This window comes from Ochotona princeps, chromosome 26 (genome assembly GCF_030435755.1).
Source record: "Ochotona princeps isolate mOchPri1 chromosome 26, mOchPri1.hap1, whole genome shotgun sequence".
Taxonomy (NCBI): domain Eukaryota; kingdom Metazoa; phylum Chordata; class Mammalia; order Lagomorpha; family Ochotonidae; genus Ochotona; species Ochotona princeps.
This window is the reverse complement of record NC_080857.1, coordinates 710,455-727,023: the sequence shown is the minus strand read 5'-3', so window position 1 is coordinate 727,023 and position 16,569 is coordinate 710,455. Positions and strand designations below refer to the sequence as shown.

The following is a 16,569-nucleotide window of genomic DNA, read 5'->3' as shown; positions in this document are numbered from 1 at the left end:
AGGGGTGTGGCTGGCGGTGGAGGTTACAGGGGTGTGACTGGCATAGTGAATGGGGCAGGGGTGTGGGTGGCACGGTGAATGGGGCAGGGGTGTGGCTGGCAGTGGAGGTTACAGGGGTGTGGCTGGTGGTGAAGGGACAGGGGTGTGGGTGGCACGGTGACTGGGGCAGGGGTGTGGCTGGCGGTGGAGGTTACAGGGGTGTGACTGGCATGGTGAATGGGGCAGGGGTGTGACTGGCATGGTGAATGGGGCAGGGGTGTGGGTGGCACGGTGAATGGGGCAGGGGTGTGGCTGGCAGTGGAGGTTACAGGGGTGTGGCTGGTGGTGAAGGGACAGGGGTGTGGGTGACACAGTGAATGGGGCAGGGGTGTGGGTGGCGGTGGAGGTGCAGGGGTGTGGCTGGCGGTGAAGGGACAGGGGTGTGGGTGACACAGTGAATGGGGCAGGGGTGTGGGTGACACAGTGAATGGGACAGGGGTGTGGGTGGCGCAGTGAAGGGACAGGGGTGTGGGTGGCGCAGTGAAGGGACAGGGGTATGGGTGGCACGGTAAATGGGGCAGGGGTATGGATGGTGCGGTGGAGGTGCAGAGATGTGGCTGGCAGTGGAGGTGCAGGGATGTGGCTGGCAGTGGAGGTGCAGGGATGTGGCTGGTGGTGGAGGTTGCAGAGATGTGGCTGGCAGTGGAGGTGCAGGGATGTGGCTGGTGGTGGAGGGGTAGGGGTGTGGCTGGTGGTGGAGGGGCAGGGCTGAGTCTGGCCTGGCTCCATGTACGGTGGAGCCTGTCATCCTGTGCAGGCTGTGACGCGCCCTTGTCCACCTGCAGCTGAAGCATATCCCAGCCTATGGCTTCCTGTACTACAAACAGCTACAGTCCCTTTTCAGACAGTGTGGCCAGGTCAAGTCCATCGTATTCGATGGTGCCAAGTAAGTAATGCAGGGTGTGGTCAGCCTCGAGCATAGGGGGTGTGGTGTGTTGGCAGACCTTAGAGCCCACATGTAGGCCAGTGTTGTGGCACAGTAGCTCCAGTCACTGCTTGTGATACCAGCCTCACATATTGGAACCCCAGGTTGCCACTCTGCCTCCCATCCAGCTCTCTGCTAACACCCCTGGGAAGGCAGGAGGCCAAGTGCTTGGGCCCTGCACCCAAGGTGAAGACCAGGGTGGACTTCCTGGTTCCTGGTTTCAGTGTGACCCAGACCTAGCTGTTGGTGAAATTTAAGAAATGAATCAGTTTCCCCCTCTGCTTTTAAAATAAACAAATCTTTAAGAAGAGAGAAAGTTGAACTAAGAGCAGAGCTAACTTGGACGCATGCGGACATGGGCTGCGCTGCTGCAGGTGGCTCCTGTGGCGTGGCCTGGCTTGATCCTGTCACAGACGTTTTAGCTGTGACCTCGGGTGTGCTGTCGCTGTGCACCTGCCCGGGGCTCTGCACGAATGCTGTACAAACCTCGTGGTGTGCTCTGCTGTAATTGCAGGCTGTGAACAAGTGTGATGTATTGGAGCAGCCTGGTGAGTTTGTGCTTCCCACAGGATGTGGTTATGCTCTAGCACGGCCATTTGCGTTTTCCAGTTAGAGTCTGCCAGGCCTTGTGAAGTTTTGTGATGCAGGGCGGAAGGACGGTTGTCTTCCCTGGTCCCTGCGTGGCCTCCAGCTCGGCATGACTCATGGAATCCGCTGAAATCCGAGTCAGTTCCTGGCAGTGCCTTCAGCCCCATCCCTAGCACGGGCATGAACGTGCTCCAGAAAGTTTGTGAAAATTATGTGCTACAGAAAGTCACGAGTGGATTTCAGAGTTGTCTGTACTGAAACAATCTTACTTTTTATTTATGTGAAAGGTTGTGAGACAAAGACCAGCAGAACATCTGCTGGTTCAGTCCCAGAGGCTCGTGTAGCCAGGGCTGGTGCCCAGAGTTCATCCGACCCTCCATGGCACAGACTGGCACAGCTCGCCAGCAGGAAGCTGAGCCCTGCTGAGCCAGGCACTCCTGTGTGGGCTGTGAGCATCTTGCCCTGTAGGCCTTGACTTGCCTTTCGTTCGGCTTTTCCATGAGCATTTATGCCCCGGAAATGCCTTGTGAGGCACTGAGACAACGTGTCCTCTGGCCTCCCTCGACGGCTCTCACAGGTTCGTGAATTAGCAGTGAAGGTTTCCTTTTTGAAATGGAAAGACAGATCACATTTATGGAGAAAGATCTTCCATCCATTGGTTCACTTCCCAAATGGCCACAGTATCTGGAGCTGAGCCGATCCCAAACCAGGAGCCTCTTCTAGGTCTCCCATGTCAGTGCAGGGTCCCGTGATTTGGGGCCATTCTCGACTGCTTTCCCAGGCCACAAGCAGGGAGCTGGATGGGAAGTGGGGGCCACTGGGATTAGAACCGGTGCCCGTGTGGGATCCCATGAATGTGAGGTGAGGATTTATCCTTTGAACCATCATTCGTTGATTTGTTTGAGAAGCAGAGCTACAGAGAGGAGCTCTAACGCCCACTGGCTCATGCGGGATGGTTCCAGTGCAGGGGCTTGGCTGGCTGGGGCCGGGACCGGGAGAGTTTTCCAGGTCTCCCGTGTGGGTACAGTGGCCCCAAACCTTGGGCCATCTCCCATTTTGATGAGGAGAATTTGACCAGATGCCTGACACTTTTAAACTTTGTATTTGTGGAGCAGAGCCTTTGTGGAGTTCTCACGGAATCCAACAGAGAGGTTTACGACCCTTCCTGCAGTGTACATGGCGATGAAGATGTCCCAGCTCAAAGTGCCCCTGGAGCTCAGCGTCCATTCAGCCGAGGAGATTGAGGGGAAGGTGCAAGGCGGGGCCGTGTCCAGGCTCCGGAACACCAGGTGTGCGCGTGGGCTGGCCTGACGCTACGGGCATCGCGGGCTTGCTGCACCAGGCTGCCGAGAAGATGGGGTCACACTGCCCCTGGGCCTGCGAGCCTAGGGGCTGAAGTTCAAGTTGCTTTCCTTGGTACTTGGGTGTCACAGGGCTCAGTGGAGAGGGCGCTTGCTTCACCCAGTCTCATTGAGGATGTGGTGTTGTGATGTTGTAGTGTTGTGGTGGAGGGTGAACGGAGCACTGAGCACACCGTGATCATGTGATCACGGGAGTCCGGGCGTCTGGGCTGCCTGGCTGCTCAGCCGCTGCTGAGAACTCCTCGCAGCTAAGAGTGAGAATGTGAGAAAAGCAAAGTCCTGTGTCTACAACGCGCGTGTGTGTTTGTGCCCCCCAGCTGGGGTGTGTGCCCTTGACTGTGGGAGCAGCTCCTGTTTGTGTTCAGGGCCTGGTGAGCAGAATGTTGATACTTTTGTAAAAGATGGATTTATGCACTTGAAAGGCAGTGTTACAGCAGGAGGATGAGAGAGAGCCATCTTCCATTTACCAGTTTGCCCACCATGAAATTGCAGTGCCCGGAGATTTTGGAAATCAGTGAGGAACCGTTCCAGGTCTCCCCTGTGGGTGAGGGCTTGAGAGCTCGGGCCATCTGCTACTGCCCTCCCGGGCACATGAGCCAGGAGAGGGATTGGAAGTGGAGCAGCTGGGCCTGCAGCTGGTGCCTGTGTGGGATGTGACTGATGCAGATGGTGGCTTCACCTGCTCTGTGCCACAATGCTGGTCCCAGATGTGGATGCTCATAGGTTTTTTTTGTTTTTTTTAGATTTCATGGGATGAGCTAGCTAAACTGAGGTTGAAGAATGGGGAGCAGGAAAAGGGGTTGCACAGGCAGGAGCTGGACAGGGAGCAGCGCAGCAGGACATGAACTGGTGCCATGTTCGTGCAGTGTGAGCATTTCAGCCACTGGACCATCTCACTCGGCCTGATTCTCACTGAGTCTAAAAGTAAAGCCACTCCTGGAGTCACAGGTTAGGAAATGTTTGTGGGTCCCACAGGTAGTCTCCTTAGATGTGTAACTCAGGGGACTATGTGGTCTTGTCTCCGTAGACCTACACCTCGGGCGTGTGTGGTCTCCGTGGACTGTATATCTCAAGTGACTCCCAACAGTTTTGGCTTTGTCATGCACCTTGGAGAGCAGGCCATCCATCACCAGGAACTTGCTGTTTGGGGTGAAGTCACGCATGGCATCTCAAGCTTGGATCATTCCTGACGTCCTTTTAAATTGCGGCAGCATAGGCTGGCTAGAATGGTAATGGCACACTTGTAACTCTGGTTTTTCTTTGTAACACTTTTTATTGTCTTTTTAAAAACTGAAACAGGGTGAATGTGGACTTCCAGAAGCAGACAGTAGACCCAGTTCAAGTGTCCTTTGCCACGGTGGACAGGTCCTGGGCAGCTACTGACCTCCTTCTCAGAGTCGACGTTACAGAGGTGAGCTGGTCTGCTCTTCCCCTGGCAGTGCTTTCCGTGACTGCGTCCACACACTCCTAGGCCGTGTGCCTCAGGAGCCTGGCACAGGGCCATGGGCCTGGCTTACTGTCCTGGGTAGGGTACAGTGGCTAACACGGAGAAATGAAGAAATAGCCCCTTCAAGTCCAAGGTGATTGTGAAGAGCCTGACTCCTGTCCAATGCCAGTCTAGTCTGATGAGGCAGGGGCAGTGTTGGTGTGTGTGCGTGAACTCACGTGGTGTCCACAGCGCTGGCCTTATCCTGTTGCTGCTTGGGGCTGATGGTTATGTCTATAAAAGGGAAGTTCAAGAACACTTGTGTGCAGCTCTCCCACACCGAGGAGCTGCTGCGGAGACCTGGGTCCCGGGCCAGTGCGGACCATCGTACTTTTCGTCTAGGGCCAATGCTGGTGCCTTCAGAAAGGTCATCGCCCAGGGCAGTGTCGGGCACCCCTCCATGGTCACCCTTGAGGCGTCATCCCTGCTGCTTTCTCCTGCAGGTGGTTGAGGTGGGTCACTTCTGGGGCTACAGGATTGATGAGAAGAGCATGGAGGTCCTGAAGAAGCTGAGTGCTGAGATAAACCGGCTGCAGCTGGCACCCTTGCCTGCTCACCCGCACCCAGACTTGGTCTGTCTGGCACCTTTTGCGGATCTTGATAAAGAAAGCTACTTCCGAGCCCAAATCCTTTATGTTTCTGGAAATTCTGCCGAGGTATATTTTTCTGTAGTAAATCACTCCAAGGAAAATGACATAGATGTAGTTGAAATCTCAGTAATCAACTTAGGATGCCTGGAGCTGTGTCCCCCATGGTTTGGGTTTGTGCTCAGGGTGCTGGGAGCTGTGTGTTTGCTGCATTGCCACTGCACCAGGCCCTGTGCCCTGTGCCCCTGTGACCTCCACCATCTGTGTCTGCTAGGTGTTCTTCGTAGACTATGGCAACAGGTCTCAGGTGGCCCTCCATCTTCTCATGGACATGCCCTCTCAGCTGCTTCAACTCCCGTTTCAGGTAAGCGAGAGAGCAGTGGGTGGTGACCGCCGGCGAGGGTGGGGTCTCCCCGCTGCAGTACACCGCTGAGGGCCATGGGCCCACACATGCCATGTATGGGTTCTCTTGTTTCAGAAGAGTCTGCCCTGGGCGCTCCAGCCAGTGTTGGTTTTGGAGCAAGTTAAAATACATGGAGAGGTTCCAGCCTAGCCAACAATGGTGTTTCACTTTAGTGATATTTTCTCAAACAAATTCTAAGGTTGTTGGTTCTGTTGAAGTCAGATGGAATGTGGGTGGGCCGGAGTCGTGTTCACACCAACAGGGAAGCGGTCTTCCGGTTGTCCTGCACTGCTTTCAGGAAGCAGGCGGGGCTGTGCTTTGGCGTGGAGGCGGTGGGTCCCGACCTCACATGTCCCAGTGGCTGCGCTTGGGCCAAAGCCGGGAGCCTGGCACCGTCCCAGTCTCTCAAGGTGTGCTTGCCTTGATGTGCCACCTGGAAGCTGGGTGCGAAAGGCAGCAGCCGGACTCAGACTGGCACTTAGAGTGTGCCAGCCAGTGTCGCAGCAGTGACCCTATCCGCTATACCACAGCTCCGCTTCAGCCTTTCAAGTAACAGAAAAAGAAAGAAAAAAAGAGAAGCAAAGTCGAGTTTCTTGACCTAGAAAGTTGTTGAGCCTGATGGGGGCCCACAGGCACGTTATTTCCCAGTGGTATGGGGGGTCAGTGGCCCACTTGCTGAGGAAACGGTCCCCGCTTTGCTTTGCTGTAGGCTCTGGAATTTAAAATTTGCAAAATGCGACCATCGGCCAAGTCTCTGGTGTGTGGGGAGCACTGGAGCGGCGGGGCCAGCCGGCGGTTCGCCGCCCTCGTGAGCGGCTGCGCGCTGCTTGTGAAGGTCTTCTCCGTGGTGCACGGCGCCCTGCACGTGGACGGGTACCGCTCCTCGGGCGCCCGGGACCTGGTCAGCATCAGGGACGTCCTCATCCGAGAGGGCTACGCCGAGCTCACAGAGGAGCCCTACGAGTCCAGGGTGAGTGCTCCCGTCCTTGTTGAAGTGTGAGGGGGAAGAACGCACATGTGTAAGCGTGAGTGTGTGCGTGACACAGAATATGTGAGGTGGAGGATGTGTGAGGGGGAGTGTGTAAGTGTGGGGAATATGCATGGGTGTGTGAATGTGTGAGGGGGAGTGTGAGCTTTCTGTGGGGGAGTATGCACGAGCGTGTGTGAGGGGTGTGTGTAAGTGTGACGGGAGTGTGTGTGTGCAAGGGGAGTGTGCAAACACGAGTGTGTGAGGGGAGTGTAAGTGCAAGCGTGAGTGTGTAATGTACATTTGTGAACATTAGTGTATGCCTGAGTGTGAGGAGGGAGTGTGCAGGCATGCGTGTATGTACATGAGGGAGTGTGAGTGTGACTAAGCAGTGTGTGAGCGTGAGGAGGAGTGTGAGTGAGGGAGGGAGGCGGGTTCTCCCCTTGCAGCTGTGCAGTGCAGCTGCTGGCGGCGTCTAGAGCGCTCTGAGCCTCACCAGCAGCCTTCTTATATTAGATTCGAAAATGTTCTGTATTGTGGACTTTAAAAATGGGTTCCAAGATCTTTCTACTTGAAGTAAATAAAACACTTCTTTCAAATATCTCAGTTTCTCTCAGCCAGTTCTCTGCAGCTCCATGTGACGTAATTGGTCTGGGTCCGAAGGGTTCAGAGGGACCACTTTGGGAGCTGCTGTCGAAGAACCCTCTGAAATCCCCGGGTGGCTTCTGGGGGTGCAGGGTGCCGGGAGCTGGCATGGGACGCCCTGCAGCGGATGCTGGCTGTGCAGCTGGCCCAGTGCCCTGCCTAGGACGGGCCCAGTGCCCAGGGCAGCCGAGAAGTACTGCGGGTGTGAGACAAGCTGTGTGTCTGCAACAGTCTTCCTAAACATCTCTCTCTTTGGGCTCTGGTGGCTGGGGCTAATCAGTCCTGCTGTGTTTCTCGGCTGCGATGCTGGTGAGGCCGACATGAGACATCGTAGGACATCAGGTTAGGGTCATGAAGCTGGTGAGGCTGCTTGAGGTGACAGGAGATGTCGGGTTAGGGTCGTGACACTGGTTAGGCTCCCTGAGGGGACATTGGGTCAGGGCTGTGACACCGGTGAGACTGCCTGAGGTGACATAATGGGACATGAGGTTAGAGTCATGATGCCAGTGAGGCCACCACGAGGGGTCGTCGGTCAGCATCGTGAGGCTGCCTGAGATAACAAGAAGAGACCAGGTTAGGTCGTGATGCTGGTAAGGCTGCGTGAAGTGAGATAATGGGACATGAGGTTAGGGCCGTGACACTAGTGAGACCACGAGGGGTTGTCGGGTCAGGGCTGTGGTGTCAGGGAGGCTGCGTGAGGTGACATTTGTACCCTTCTGCGCAGACCTGCTCTAACTAGGTGACTCTGTTTATTCAGCAAAGCCACGAAGCCCTCAAGGCCCTCTTCTCCGAGCCGGCCGAGACCGGACTGGACGATGGGTCGCCGCCGTCTCCAGTGAAGGATGAGAAGCAGCTGCTCCGCCTGCTGCTGGAGAGCTTCTCTTCCCACAAGCTGGGCACCCCAACCTGCAAGGTGACACGGCCTGCTGGGCACTGCAGCTGCCCAGTGCTGTACTTCCCTCACTGGAACCGGGTTTGATGGGATATGAAGGAAGGCTCCTGCTGTGGTTGGGCATTATGACAAGGCTTCACAGGCTGGTCCCTCCTGGGTAGAGCCAGGAACCAGGAGCTCGGTCAGGCCTTGTGCATTGGTGTCGGGGGCCCAGCTTTTCCCTGCCGCCTTGTGAGGTGTGCGCTTTTGGGGGCTGGAGTCTGGGCAGGAAGCTGCCCCGGGTGCCTGGGGGGGGGGGGGCGCTGCTCCGCCCTGCCCCTGCCCCGCCCTGCCCCTGCCCCGCCCTGCCCCTGCCCCGCCCTGGCCTGTCCCGCCCTGGCCTGTCCCGCCCTGCCCTGCTCTGCCCTGCCCTGCTCTGCCCCCCCGCCCTGCCCCCCTGCCCTGCTCTGCCCTGCCCTGCCCTGCCCTGCCCTGCCCCGCCCTGCTCTGCCCTGCCCCACCCTGCCCCCGCCCTGCTCTGCCCTGCCCTACCCTGCCCTGCCCTGCCCTGCCGCTCTGCTGCAGCTAAAGGAGCAAGATGGTTTCTAAAGTACTTTGCCAGGTTGCCTTTTTTTGGCCTGGGGTGTGCTCTCTCTTCTTTTATTTTTGGATTTATTTATTTAAAAGGCAGAGTTAGAGAAGGAGAGACAGAGAGATCATCCATCTACCAGTTTATTCCCCAAAATGGCCACAGTAGTTGGAGCTGACCCATCAGGAGCCAGGTGCCTCTTCTGGGTCTTCCACGTGGGTGTGGGGTCCCAAGGCCTTGGGCCGTCCTCCACTGCTGTCTCAGGCCACAGGCAGGGAGCTGGGCGGGAAGTGGAGCCGCCGGGACTTGAATAGGCTTGTCCCCTCGAACAGACACATGGGCTGTGAGCGGGCAGAGGCTGATGTTGTCACTCCCCGGAACTGCCTGTGCCAGGGCTTTTTGGTTTTTTTCAAGATTTATTTTCATTGGAATAATTTCTAGAAAGATTTACAGAGAGGAGGGGAGACAGAAAGATCTTCCATCCTCTGATTCACTCCTCAAGTAGCCACAACAGCCAGAGCTGAGCTGATCCAAAGCCAGGAGCTTCCTCCAGGTTTCCCGCTGGGTGCAGGGCCCCAAGGCTGCACTTGGAAGGATTAGCCAGTGGAGCCACTGTGCCGGGTTCTCTGAGGCTTGTTTAAATGCACAACTTAAGGAATGGCTAGGAAATGATTGGAAGGAACCAGTTGCATCCCAGACGTCATCCAGGCTTTTCTCAGTAAATCATGAGGATTTTGTGATGAAAAGCAGAGGCTGCCCTTGGGTCAGCAGCAGCCCGCCTTGCGGTTGCTGATGCGTGCGCCGTGTGCTGTGTGCAGGCAGTGCTCCACGGGCCCTTCAACCCCTACGAGCTCAAGTGCCACAGCTTGACGAGGATATCCAAGTTCAGGTAGGGTGAACTCTGCTGCGGGGTTCCGTCTGCGCCTCCCAGGGGCCACCCTGAGCGGCAGGCTGCCCCAGTGCCTGCCAGGCCAGCTCCTCCTCTGCCCTGGTCTCAGTGGCAGAGCCGAGTGTCTCGCTGACTCGCTGTGGTGGCTGTTGTCATTGAGCACGCTGGGAGTGGCTCGGGGCGGCAGCTGGGTTCAGGACACTGTCATCACCTTGTCTAGAATTGGGGTCCAGAGGGCAGCTGGCAGTTCTGGCTAGCATGCCTGCTCTCTGTGGGGACCCAGGACCTCAGGGAAGCACTGGGGCCTCTGGCCATACCAAGAGGTGTGGGAAATCCTCCAGAGAAAGCTGAGACCTAAAGACCTTGGGAGCCGGCCAAGGTGGGGTGTCTGGGGGGTTCCTGGGGAAAGCTGGGTGGGTCATGTCACGGGGAGGGACTAGAGCACTGAGTATGAAGAGTGAGGCCGACTTGGGGCTCCTGCTGCAAGCCGGGTTGGAGCCTTCACCCTCAAATATCTGGGGAGTCCTCAGTGTGGAGTCGGAAGATGCTCAGTGGGGTGGGCCGTGGGCCCTGCAGTACCTTCTGGAAACCTGCTAGAAAGACTGGTTCCCAGGCAGGGCCTTGCAGGGACTGCCTGCGAGTTCACACAGCTGTGGGTACTGGGTCTGCCCAAACGGCTGTGCTGGGCTGGCCTTTGAAGCAGGTATGGACAGGTGCTGGGTGGACCACAGCAGGACCCCTTGTTGGGTGCAGGGAGTGGGAGAGTCGGAGGTGGATGTTGGGACATCCTCACGGTGTGGCAAATCTCGCTTGGGGGCCTTCCTCCATACCTCAGCCCTCCTCACCCTGATCAGTGGCAGGTTGGGCGCCCTGACCTCCTGGCCAGAGCTCGCCCCACGTGCCCCTGTGTGCCTCAGGTGCGTCTGGATCGAGAAGGAGAGCATCAACTCTGTCGTCATCAGTGACGCGCCGGCCGACCCCCAGCAGAGGATGCTCATTGCAGCGTCGCTGTCCGTCAACTCCACTGGTACCCGCAGGGTTTGGTCCACCTCTTGCCATTCGCTCATCCTTGACTTCGGTTCTGGAACAGCTGCCCTGTTCCTGGCAGACAAGTGTGGGCTCTCCTGCTTTGTTTTTAGACTGGCTTCCGAGAGCACTGCCTGAGCCAGTTTAAGAAGTGGGACGTTGTCCCTCTGTTTTATGAGAGTGTGGGCACTGAGTGCTCTGTCCTCTGCTCGTTCCGCTGTGACTGGCTCTGGAGGAGAAGTCCAAGCTCTGGGCCCTGATAGCCTGTCGGAGAGACAGAGGAGTGGCCCAACAGGGGCGTCCCTAGACTGGCTATGTGTGTGAGCTTCCTGGGCCATGGGGGCAGGCTCTGGGGCAGACCCTGAGGCCGAGGGGGGTCTGTGGAGGGGTGCTTCGGGCGCACTGAGCATCCTCTGTGCCTTGGCAGGGTCCACCATGCTGCTGAGGGAGACCTCGCTCATGCCACCGATCCCCGGCCTCCCTGCCATCCTCAGCATGCTCTTCACGCCGCTCATGGAGCTCAGGTACGGCTGGGCCTGGCCGGGCGCCCAGCAACAGCTGTCTCCCTGTGCTGGGCACGGTGAGGCCTTTGTCATCCCTGTGGGGCATACATGGACGAATTCAGGAGGACGCTCTGAGGGCTTATCAAGGACTGTCATGGAGCCGTCTGAGCTACAGGCGAGGTACATGTGCTGAGCGTGGGGCTGAGCCCAGCTCACAGGAGGTGTGACGTGGCTGTCCTGCTGTAGGCTGCAGGTGGGTCTCCATGGTCGCCCTGAGTGCAGGACAGAGGCCCAGCCGTAGCTCCAGCGGTGAAGAGAACTGTGAGGTTGTGTGAGAAGAGCTCTTGGGAGGACCCCGCGAGGGGGCCGTGTGTATGATGCATGGTTGCATTTGGATGCTGCGAGCTTAGAGCCGCAGCGGGGGTGGGGGGCGGAGCCCAGGCTGGGTCTAGGTGCCAGTAGTCCAGCGGCGAGGTGGGGCTAGACCCGCACGTGGAGTAGAGGGGTGCCAAGTAGGAAGGTACCTGTGTTCTTGTGGAGTAATTTTCATTTTTATTTAGAAGGCAGAGAGACATTTCCCATCTGCCAGGTCCCTCTCCAGTTCCCATAACGGCAGGGCTGTGAGGGGCAGGGGCTCCCTGTTCCGGGTTCCTGGGGCGGGGCAGGGGCTCCCTGTTCCGGGTTTCTCTTCCATATAAGCTTTTTGAGGATTTGAAGAGCACGGTGTTATTTTGACCCTCCCAAGTGCCAGTGGAAATTCTCAAACCAGGAGAAAACTGAGCAGGAGAGGACCGTGGGTGCAGAGCCACTGCTTTCTGTGCACTGGGTTGAAATGAACTCGTGGGAGCCAGTAGCAGGTAGACGCCAGTGCACAAAGACCGAAGGCCACCAGACAGGAGGAGGGGCCGGCCATGACCGCGACCCGAGTGCAGGGGAAGAGCCATCCCCGCTGCTTTCCTCTGGGGGTCAGTTGCAAGCACACATGATTATTTCTGCCATTTGTGGTTTCCCACATATCACCTGCATGGGGTCCTTCCTCCCCCACCCTGTCACTGACCTGTCACAGCTGATGGCCACCTGCAGGCTGAGTGACCCCTCCAGGCCTCCTGACCTGAGCTGTGTCCGGTTGCAGGGGAAGGGAGGTGGTCAGTTAACACCATCACCTTTTTGATTCAGCTCAGAAGGGAAAGGAGTCAGGGGCACCCCTCACTAGGAAGGTCCAGGGTTGTAAGTCAAGGCCCTGGCCACCTTCCTGGCCCAGTGTTGGCCTGGCCCTGTACCCACACTCCTCCCTGCAGCCCGCCGCCGCCCATCCCACGTGTTCCCTGCACAGCTAGGGCAGCTGTCTGCTCTGTCCAGGGTGGCTGCAGGTCTCGGGGTCCGAGGGAGACCCTTCCAGCAGGGACTGAGGGCCCCAAGGGCCTGTCGAAAAGCTCGGGGAGACAGCGCTAAGTGTCAGGACAGGTAGAGCCTGGCCTGGGGAGACTTCCAGCAGGTGCCCTTCCAGAGCAGCCAGCACTGGTGGCTGGGAAAGCTGTCCAAAGCTTAATGGGAAGGGTGCATGCTCCCAGGCTGTGGCTGGGAAGAGGTGACCCCCAGAGAAGGGGGTGGGGGCAGCCCCCCCGAGGCTGGGAGGGGTGCGTGTTGGACCTCCACTCACCCCCACGAGGGCTCCCTGTGGGCTCTGTCAGGGCTGGCTGGGCGCGGTGCAGGCTGTGGCCTCACGTGTTCTGTGAGAAGGGTCTCTTCACCAGACCCCAGGAGTGGGGTCCTCCTCCAGGTGTCTGCCGAGCCACTGCTGCTCACTGCATGTGACAGCCCGGCACAGGGAACAGCTAAAAAGTCTTTTTGTTGTTGTTTTTAAATAGGTAATTTGTTTTGTTTTAAGTACTTATTTTATTTGAAAGGCAGGGCTAAAGAGATGAGCTGGGAGAGAGACCCCCCCACCCTTCTGCCTGGCGACTCATTCCTCAAAGGCCGTGACAGCCCTGGCCGGCCTGAAGCCAGGACATGGGAGCTTCCTCTGCTTCTCCCTACGAGAGTGCCCTCCCTCAGTGCTTCCCAGCATGTCAGCAAGGAGCTGGCTCTGAGGTGAAGCAGCCTAAGCGGGCCCCCACGGGGGATGCCAGCACCACAGGGCAGCTTTGCTCACTGCCCCACAACACCTGCCCCCAGTCTTGCCTCACGTAGGGCTGCACGTGGTGGGCTCATCCCCACCCTCGGTTGGAAGGCAGTCCTGATTCGCTCCTGCAGTGTTGAAAGGCCTCAGGGAGTTTGAGAAAAATGCCAGGACGCCCTGTAAGAATTGGGAGTGGGAGCTGGTGAGCATGTGGGGGCTGCGTGTCAAGGCCCGCAGAGGCTGGCTTGGCAGAAGCTGGCCTGGTGTGGTCTGGCCTCTGAAGCTGTGTGGAGAGGGTTGCTTTGCTCTCCCAGGCCTGCGAAAGACATGGCGTATGTACTGTGTGCAGGGCCTTACCCAGGCCTCGCCTCATGGCTGCACAGTGCTCGGAGCAGGCACAGTGGGATTCCACAACGTCTCGGACTCATGCTGTGGAGAGCACAGCGGGGAAATATGCGGCCTGGTGCTTCCCCGAGGAACGCTGGCCTGTCCTCCTTGGGTGCTGCTGGATGTCCTGCAGCAGCTGCCCTGGACACCTGTTCCCTCTGTCTGCAGCAGCTGCCCTGGACACCTGTTCCCTCTGTCTGCAGCAGCTGCCCTGGACACCTGTTCCCTCTGTCTGCAGCAGCCCTAGATATTTGTGGAGCCGCTTCTGCGCCTCTGACAGGACTCATGCTTCTAGCTGTAGATGTGTTGGAAGGACAGGGTTTGGCACCTGCGGCTCCTGACCTCTGGTTGCAACTCCAGCTTCCTGGCGGTGCAGACCTGGGAGGTCGTGGTGATGACCAAGTGCTGTGGGAACCAGAATCTGCTGGTAGAGTTCTGGCAAGAGAAAAATGGCATCTCAGCTCTTGAGCCAGTGATAGGAGAATTCAGATAGTTCCAGTCAAGTAGGACGTAGTTATTAAGCAAAAGTCAAGTACATTTGGAAAGACCAGCAACCAGCAGCTCTGAGCGACTGTCCCTGGGGCGGGGCACCGTAGACTGGGGAGTGGCCCTGAAGATTTGGAGCATCAGGTGGGGAATGGGATGGTGTCCCCCTGTCCTCCTCCTCTGTTGCTGAGCATGTGCTGTGGGGAGTGAAGCCTGTTTGCAATGTGCACCTGCTGTTGCTCAGCTCGTAGAGATGCTTAGGGCTCCTTGAGGCGCGTCTGGTCCCATGCCCGCAGGGCAGCTGACGTGGTGGCCCATTCAGGCTTACCTTGCCGAAATGCTGTCATCACTCGGGGACCACTGGCTCGGGTCACCTTGCCCTCATTATGTCACCCGTGTTGGTTTCCTAGGAGGTTCGTGACTCACAGGACCTCCTGCTGAGGGGAGCCGAGCCTCCGCCTCGGTAGACAGGGCAGAGAGCATGCTCTTGGGGGTTCAGGCCTGCAGACGAAGCTGTACCTGCTGTCTGCACCACTCAGCGTCAACAGCGCGACCGGATGAGTCAGGGCATTAAGTGTCCTAACGGTTGTAGCTTCTGTCTAAAGGTGGAAAAAGCAAACTCCCAGGGCGGCGGGAGGAGCCTGGACTGGGTGGGTGTGGTCAGCAGTGGCTCTGCACAAGGTCGGGGGCCTGGAGAGGGAGAAGTGGGTGGGAGGGGCTGGGGAGAGGCTGCAGGCAGCTCTGTTCCCCAGGTGGAGTAGTGCAGGGCAGAGACGGGAGTCCTGGTGGAGCCCGCGAAGGGCCCTCAGCACAGGTGAGCGCTGTTTCCTCAGGGTGACAGGCAGCTGGGGCCAGAGCCCCCCTGGAGCACTGACTGGTGGAAACACGCTACGGGAGATGTGCTCGCGTTGGGTAGGCAGGTGAGGGCCAGGCTTGCTGGGCGAGCCCTCCTCTGCAGGCATTGCCGGGGCAGAAACAGAAAGAATGCCCGGGTGAGAGAGTGCCGTGTGTTTCTGTTAACACATCTGCTCGGCAACAGCTAGTAGGGCTGTCGGCTGTGGACATGTCTTGTGGACTAGTAGCCGCTTGTCCTGTATGTCTTCTGGGTAAAAACCAGCAAATGTAGAACTTGGGGTGATTTTGTTGGTCAGTCCTGTGATGTAGGATCAGCCGTGGAATGACTGCCCTTGCTCTGCCCCGTTCTCTGCAGGGTGGACCGGGCTGGGAAGCGCTACACCGGAGTCCTCTGTGGCCTGGGCTGGAACGCGGGCACAGGAACCGCTGTGCTGCCGGAGCACGACCTGGAGCTGGCGTTTGACGTACGCATCGAAGTGGAGGACATCATGGAGGTGTGCGCGTACAGTGTGGCAGACAGGAGAAGATGGCATGCGTGCCAGTGCCTGGCACCACTCTCCTCGGTGCCCTGTCCCTTCCCCTCTTGTCTTGGAGACCTAAGCTGTGTATGTGCGTGCGCGCTGGGGGTTGGGTGACACTGTGGTGTCGTGTCTACTGGCAGTGGAAGCAGGTGCCGGGCCATGGGGCCTGGGGGTGAGCAGGAAGTGGTGTCTGAGCCTCATGCCAGTCAGGTCTGTGGGGAGCAGGAAGCAGAGTCCTGTCCCTGCCCCAAACACAGGTCTCCCACCTGGTGCAGAGCCGCAAACACTTGGGAATTGTTACCTGTTACCTCTCGGGGCGCAACACAACAGAAGCTGAAGTCAGGAGCAGAGCCACACTCAAGCTCAGGCCTGCTAAGGGGGTGCGGGTACCCCATCAGAACCAGCAGGAGCTTCAGGAAGCTCCAGGGGAGGGCTGGGTTGGGCACAGAGGGATGTCAGGGATGTGGGGCTGGGCACAGGAGGCAGAGGTGTGGGGCTGGGGGCTGGGCACAGGAGGTGGAGGTGTGGGGCTGGGGGCTGGGTACAGGAGACAGAGGTGTGGGGCTGGGGGCTGGGCACAGGAGGCAGAGGTGTGGGGCTGGGGGCTGGGCACAGGAGGTGGAGGTGTGGAGCTGGGGGCTGGGTACAGGAGACAGAGGTGTGGGGCTGGGGGCTGGGCACAGGAGGCAGAGGTGTGGGGCTGGGGGCTGGGCACAGGAGGTGGAGGTGTGGGGCTGGGGGCTGGGTACAGGAGACAGAGGTGTGGGGCTGGGGGCTGGGCACAGGAGGTGGAGGTGTGGAGCTGGGGGCTGGGTACAGGAGACAGAGGTGTAGGGCTGGGCACAGGAGGTGGAGGTGTGGGGACGTGAAGCTGGGCACAGGAGGCAAAGGTAGGGGGACGTGGGGCTGGGCACAGGCATGCCGTCCATGCATAGGCATCAGCCCCTGAGGAGGCCCAGTCCGCATACGTGCACTGCATGGTCAGACCACATATCCTGTGATTTTCCAGTGGCCAGGGTCTGAGTCCAGCAGCCTGGTCCTGGCAGCATGCTGCTCTTCCATTGCAGATCAACATCCTGAGGGCCGCCATCAACAAACTGGTGTGCGACGGGCCCAATGGCCTCAGGCATCTCGGGCCCGAGAGGATTGCACAGCTGCAGGAGGACGCCCGCCAGAAGCTGCTGAGGTCAGCTGTGTGCCCACGAGTGGCCTGGGGCTGGCTCAGCTGAGGGTGGGTGTGGACACCACAATACAGACACTGCGCCCCTACCTGCTGAGAGTTGACTTGCATCCCATGGGTCAGGCAGGAAGAGCCAACTCGC

The 16,569-nt window shown here is 58.4% G+C and overlaps 1 protein-coding gene across 2 annotated transcripts in view; it reads left to right on the top strand.

Annotated features, from left to right (window-relative positions):
- TDRD9 (tudor domain containing 9) overlaps positions 1–16,569 on the top strand; it is a 59,212-nt gene that overhangs the window by 39,839 nt on the left and 2,804 nt on the right. For both annotated transcript variants that reach the window (XM_004584514.2, XM_058655512.1), the window contains 12 exons: positions 825–925; positions 2,668–2,841; positions 4,213–4,324; positions 4,843–5,055; positions 5,261–5,350; positions 6,099–6,359; positions 7,759–7,914; positions 9,280–9,350; positions 10,268–10,377; positions 10,804–10,900; positions 15,082–15,220; positions 16,315–16,433. In XM_004584514.2, the coding sequence (XP_004584571.2) occupies positions 825–925; positions 2,668–2,841; positions 4,213–4,324; positions 4,843–5,055; positions 5,261–5,350; positions 6,099–6,359; positions 7,759–7,914; positions 9,280–9,350; positions 10,268–10,377; positions 10,804–10,900; positions 15,082–15,220; positions 16,315–16,433 (1,643 nt within the window). The remainder of the gene's footprint in view (positions 1–824; positions 926–2,667; positions 2,842–4,212; positions 4,325–4,842; positions 5,056–5,260; positions 5,351–6,098; positions 6,360–7,758; positions 7,915–9,279; positions 9,351–10,267; positions 10,378–10,803; positions 10,901–15,081; positions 15,221–16,314; positions 16,434–16,569) is intronic.